Raw genomic sequence first — 6,878 nt, forward strand, 5'->3', positions numbered from 1 at the left:
TATCCCTCATTCACTGTGGGAAACAAATAGTAATAGTAACCCCTCGTTTTGCCACTTACCTTACCTTGAAAAGCTCCGGCATCCTGCTCCTCTGGGCGGCGCGGCTAGTGACAAGAAGACAGCCGCGGTAGAAACTCCTTCCTCCTCCCCTGCTGAAGTTCACAAAACACTACCGCGCAGGCGCTAAGAGCCAAGGCACGGCTCTCTGCGCCTGCGCGGTAGTGTGTTTCTAACACTGCCGCCGCAGACGACCGTCTACGAGGTGCTCCCTGCAAGCTCCGCCCCAATGTTGGAGGGGGCGGGGCTTAATCGTGGCCGGGCCTACCGGTCTACAGCCCGGCTGGCCGGCAGGCCAGTCCGAGGCTGGATAACTAGGAGCCTGTGTGCCAGTGTGGGACAGTATATTGGGGTCCTATTGCCCGTACTCAATAGGTGGTGGCAAACCTGAAGTGTCTGGGGGTGTGAGAGTGCTGTGTTTGGGGGAAATTCTGTAGGTCTATAACCTGTGTGATAGGTAGAGAGAGATTGCGGGCTGGAATCGTGTGTGACCTCATACAGCGAACACCCCAAAGTCACGGCAGCTGGGAGCGCATTCGTGACACTCTCCCTTTGCTTTTCAAGCTCCTATTTGTTTCTGGCGGGAAAACATGCTTGTACAAGTACCACATTTGGGGGGGGAGGGTATTAGACTCCGCACCTCCAGAGTCAATAGTGGCAGTACCAGCAAGGAGCCATAATTCTACTTGTCCTGAGTGACACTATTGGAATTGAAGCAAATGTCTGTCTCTTGCAGATGGCACAGAGTTATATACAGGATAGATAGATCAGGGCCATGACCCAAATGATTCATGTTGTAGATAAATTCGAGAACTAGTCAAGTGTGTGGCAACTACAGTTCAACTCCAAAACACGCAAAATCATGCACTTAGTTCTCAAAGTGTCACAGACTGAATGTAGTATTAATGACAAAAAATGGAAAATGCTGAAGAGAAAATGAATGTAGGAGTCTCTAATTCTAAAGATTTTAAGAGTGGCCCACAATGCAACAAAGCAGCAATGAAGGTTAGCTAGGGTTGTGAGATTTGTTTGGCTAATCAATCTAGGTTACAAAATGAAGTCCAGCAGCCAATAATATATTTATATGATTCTCTTAGTCTATAAACTAGATTTTGCAATCTGCTTCTATCCTAAATTCATCACTTGCCTGTCTTACGGTTTCTCCTCTATAATTACTCACCATTAAAATCCCCTAGAACATCTCTTTCAGCCTTCATATCTTTAAATATTCTCTTTAAATGTTGTTCAAAGCCCTAACATACAACCACCAGTCATAGTCATACTGGAGCATTATCACCACTTTCACCATTGTCCCAAACTTTTCTCTGAGCCACACTCGCTTATCTTGTTACAACTTTACTCTTGCCCACTAGATTGTGACCTCTTTCACAAGTAGGGCCTTTCATACCAATGATTGTCATGTCGGCATTTATCATGTCTACCTTTCATGATCTAGTTTTATGTATGCTCTGCTTTCCATGTTGTTTGGTACTGTGGAGCACTGTGACACCTTGCACATTTAATAATAATAATAATAATAATAATAACAATAACAACAATCTATATATATAAAAGAGGAAATGTATTTGTTTGTTTATTGGCGAATATCTTCAACACCAATGCACCCATTGTGAAGAAAACAACGCAAGGTGGTCCAGTTGGATCGTAGCCAGGTTTTAGGTTTGGGTCCCACTCGGATCTCCCGTTGGTGTACGCTGGCCATCACTTTGACCCAGAGAGCCTGTTCTGGGCCTTCCACTGTTTGGATTTGGTTTGCTTGTCTGTCCGGTTATACATTCGAACACTCCTGCACCGATTGGGATGAAGCCAGTGTGAGGTCCTCCATTTGGATCCTGCCCAGGTTGTAAGGGGGTTAGGTTACCAGTCGTACCTCCCGTTATTGTATGCTGGCCAGAATTTTGACACTTTTTGGCTTTTTTTAAGCAATCCACTGGATTGCTTTGGATGAAAACTTCACAGCCTGGTAAAATTTGATCCCAGAAGCCATACTAGGGGTTTGAGGTCCCGGTCGGACCTCCTGTTTGTGTACGCTAACCAGAACTTTGACCTGGTGAGCCAATTCTGAGTCTTACACTGGATGGATATGGATGACATCTTACATAAAAAATTCAATGGCCTGTTTGTTTGTTTGTCTGTCCAGTTATACATTCAGACAACCCTGCACTGATTGAAATTAAACCGATTGGATGTGGTCCAGTTGGATTCTGGCCAGGTTTTAGGGGGGTAGGGTCCCAGTTGGACCATCCGTTAGTTTACGCTGGTCAGAACTTTGACCCAGGGAGCTTGTATTGAGTCTTCCACAGGATGGATTTGGATGATAACTTCACAGACTGGTAACATTGGATACCAGAAAACATACTAGGGGGTTTTGGTGCCAGTTGGACCTCCCGTTGGTGTACTCTGGCCAGAACTTTGACCTGGTGAGCCTATTCTGAGTCTTACACTGGATGGATATGGATGACATCTTACATAAACAAATCATTGACCTGTTTGTCTGTCCAGTTATGCATTCAGACAACCCTACACTGATCGAAATGAAACCAATGGGAGGTGGTCCAGTTAAATTCTGGCCAGGTTTTAGGGGAGGTAGGGTCCCAGTTGGACTACCTGTTAGTTTATGCTGGTCAGAACTTTGACCCAGGGAGTTTGTATTGAGCCTTCCACTGGATGAATTTGGATGATAACTTCACAGACTTGTAACATTGGATCCCAGAAGACATAGTAGGGGGTTGAGGTCCTGGTTGGACCTCTAGTTGTTCTGCACAGGCCAGACCTTTCCCCCAGGAGCCTGTTATGGGCATTCCACTGGATGGATTTGGATGACATTTACCTCATGGGTGTGTTGGAAGAGCTGCTAAGCTGATAATTATTTTTATAATGTTGAGCATTACATCCAACTCATTGATAACTTAAAATCTTAAAGATTTAAACTCACGCAACGCCAGGTACTTCAGCTAGTAATAATAAAAAGTAGAATGAGAGTTTTACCAAATATACAGAAACATAGAGAAATTATAGGTTGTGTATTTTTTTCCTAACAATTCCCATAGTTCTGCATGACTAAAACAAGGTTCTATTTAGAAATTATTTTCAAGATTTCATTCCCCTTATGAAATACTTATTGGAGTTTATTTAAATCCGAATTTTATTTTTTTATGCTTTCAAATGATTTTTTTTAAGTCATTAATCATTTGTTCAACTGCTGTCTTTATTTCTTTATTTCTCAGACTGTATATAATTGGATTCATCAGTGGGGTGACCACAGTGTACAACAGGGATAAGACTTTGCTAATGTTCCATGACTGTCTTCTGGTTGGAACCAAATAAACACAATCTAGGCTTCCATAATACATAGACACCACAGCTAGGTGGGAGCTGCAGGTGGAGAAAGCTTTTTGTCTCCCAGTAACAGATGACATCTGTAGAATGGTAACTATAATATAAACATATGAAATAATGATTATCAGGAATGGGACCACACCAATAAAAACACTCAACAAGGTAACTTGTAACTGAACTAAGGTGGTATCTGAGCAAGAAAGCTCTAGTAGTGGAGCAAGATCACAGAAAAAATGGTCAATGATATTTGGTCCACAAAAATGCAATGTGGTTATTGCTAGAATTTGGAATGATACTAATGAAATGCTTAACATCCATGTTACAATAATCACTTTAAGGCATACATGAGTATTCACTATAGAAGAGTAGTGCAGTGGTTTACAGATGGCCAAATATCTGTCATAGCACATCAAGGTAAGAAGAAGACACTCTGAGATTTCTGAGACATCAAAGAAATAAAACTGAGTGATACAGTCAGTAAATGACATTCTGTTGACTTTTACCAAAGCAGCATGAACCATATTAGGAAGAATATCTGTTGCCAGTAAGATGTCTGATACAGCGAGTTGTGTGAGGAAGATGTACATGGGAGAGTGGAGGTTCTTGCTGTAGGACACCAGAGTGATGATCAGGAGGTTCCCACATATTGTCATACAGTAAATAATAAAGAAAAGAAAGAAGAGGAAATATGTTATACTTTGAGGACTCTGAAATCCCAGAAGATGGATCAAGGTGATGATGGTCACATTTGTTTCATGCATTATCTGAAAATAGAAGAAAAAAAATAAATGCTAATAATATTTAGTGTTAACCCAATTAACTATATTTCCCTATTTAATATACTCACCATATAAGAATAAAATCAGTTGAATTTCCATTAATACAGTATATACTAAGGCCAGCAGAAATATTGTATCCAACGTACATATATAAATCATTTTGGAAAGGGGACACAGCCAATCAGAAGGCAAATCATACAATCTCTTATTTCAATAAATCCTCTTCCATCTTTCCCATAAGTGCTGCTGTCATTCTATTGTAAATTAGTGACATAAAAGCATTGTTATTAGGCAAACTACCTTACAATGACAAAGTAGGTGCTCATCTATATATAATACATTTGAACAGTAAGTAATATTATTATTATTTGTATTATTGTCGTAGATTTTTTAGGCGCAACACTGATCCGCAGCACTGTACAGTACACAAAACAGGACATACATAAAACAAGGACATACATAAAACAAGGACATACATAAAACAAGGACATGCATAAAACAAGGACATACATAAAAGAAGGATATACAAGGCAGACAAAATAAATGCAGACATGAAAACAATGGGTAAATGAACCTGCTCATTATAGAGCTTCCATTGTAAGCAGATGGGGGAACAACTAAAATAAGAGGAGTGACTGTTTGCAAAGTGGTGCAGCAGATGTGGAGTGGTGAGAGAGAAAGATCAATCTTGCAGTAACATTTAGGATGAATTGAAGTGTGGATATATGGGTACCAGGAATGCCAGCTAGAAAGAGGTTGCAGTAGTCAAAACGGGAGATGATGAGAGAATGGATAAGAGTTTTGGTAGCATGCGGAGTAAGAAAAGGGCATATTCTGGCAATGTTTTTAAGGTGGTAGTTGGAGAGAGAGGCTGGATCGAGATATTTTTAAGAGTTGGTGAGATGAGCACATATTTGAAGGAAGGTGGAAATGTGCCAGCGAAGAGAGACAGGTTGAAGAGCTGAGTTAGAGGTGATTATTATTGATCATTATGCTGGAATATTGGAGTGCACTGTTATTTTTTTTTTGGGGGGGGTACAATACCTTGATTCTAAAATGTAAATGAAGCTGTGATCAAAATAATTAATCATGTGTTTGCAAATAGATTTTTAAAAAAACATTAATCTATAGCACTGAAGATCTAAAATCTGTAATCTCTCTCTCTCTACTGGTAACTGCATGCAGTGACTACTACTATTCTGAAATACAAAATTCTGACCCAAACGCTCTCTCACATTAGCATCCCATCTCTCAGCTCCCATGCCCCTCCAAACTTCTAGAGAGACTTGTCTATACCCACCTCACATACTTCCTTTCCATAAACAACTGATAGGATCCTCTTCAGTCAGGGTTTAGTTTTCAACACTACACAGACACTGTGTTGACTAAGGTTGTCAATGATATAATAACATAAAGTTCAGAAAAAAATTAAATAAATTGCAGCTGGAGGAACACTACAGAGCTGCAACATTCTGTTCATGAAAATAAATAATAAATTGTGAAAACAGGTACATCAATTTCATTTTGTATTGTCAAATTAAAGAACTATAATATATCAACAAATATTTGAATATGTGGCATCAGAAATGGAAACAAAACTACCAAAATCTTTGTAAATAAAAACAACAAAACAAAACAAAATAATCACATCATATAATGACATAATGTAAGTAGTTAGAATAAAATGATCATATCCAAAATAATCTATTTAAAAATAGCTTGACAGCAAATAAAAATACTGATAAAGTAACACAAGTCACATAACAATACTGAAAAAAATTAAATAGCAGAAACAATCAAAACAACATGGAACAAACATAAGGTCACTAAAAACATACTGGGTATCATATGCAATATACATGCCTGGTACTCCATCACATTGTATTTTAAAGACAATTAAGAACATTGGAGATCATCACTTACATATAATAACATCTGTATCGTATTTGGCAGTGAGTGTGATCGACCCTCTCAAAACATGATTGGTATTCAAACACTTTGAATACACCTTGATTAATTTGTGAATCCAATACACTTTGCATCACAATAACATATTATTCCAATCACGGGTTGAATTTTTGATGCGGTCAATGACCGTCCCTTATAGTTCCTGTGCTTGAAGTTTTGCATTCACAAAGTGCACTAATTTGTTAACAGGAGGATACTTTTATATCCTCCAAGGCTAGATGTTACCCTAATATATATGAAATCTTATTACAATTATATCATTTGCAACTACACTTTGAAGTCTTTTTATTCCAAGACAATTTTATTAAAGACAAAATCCAATGGGCTTTATCTTTAATAAAAATATTGTTTTAAAAAATGCCTTAAAAGTGCCGGGAATCGGCGGCTTTTATGGATCCACCACATAGAAAATACACCCCTTAGAGTCACATAGTAATGACTAAACATACCATATTGCTTCTATATTACAGACAGATCTCTGAGATCACTTTGTCTGCCCTGATTATTTTCTCTTGCATGGGTAATCCAACTTTTTTTGTAGATCATCATTGGTATTTCCTTGCAGGAGAGAGTGACTCTAGGTCTTATGAGGCCAAAATGCCCATATGGTTAGAGCATGGATTAACATGCTCTAACAAAGGTTATTAATTTAGAGGATACCCAAGTTTATTTAACATATATATTATTTAGATTTTATTTTCTAAAGTGTCACAA

The 6,878-nt window shown here is 38.7% G+C and overlaps 1 protein-coding gene across 1 annotated transcript; it reads right to left on the reverse strand.

Annotated features, from left to right (window-relative positions):
- Positions 1-3,239: 3,239 nt before the first annotated feature.
- Positions 3,240-4,178, reverse strand: LOC142150475 (olfactory receptor 10A7-like). Its single transcript, XM_075205670.1, has one exon. It carries the CDS (start codon positions 4,176-4,178, stop codon positions 3,240-3,242), a length of 939 nt encoding a protein of 312 aa, XP_075061771.1.
- Between the last annotated feature and the right edge of the window lie 2,700 nt (positions 4,179-6,878).

Source organism: Mixophyes fleayi, chromosome 4, assembly GCF_038048845.1.
Source record: "Mixophyes fleayi isolate aMixFle1 chromosome 4, aMixFle1.hap1, whole genome shotgun sequence".
NCBI classification, from domain to species: domain Eukaryota; kingdom Metazoa; phylum Chordata; class Amphibia; order Anura; family Limnodynastidae; genus Mixophyes; species Mixophyes fleayi.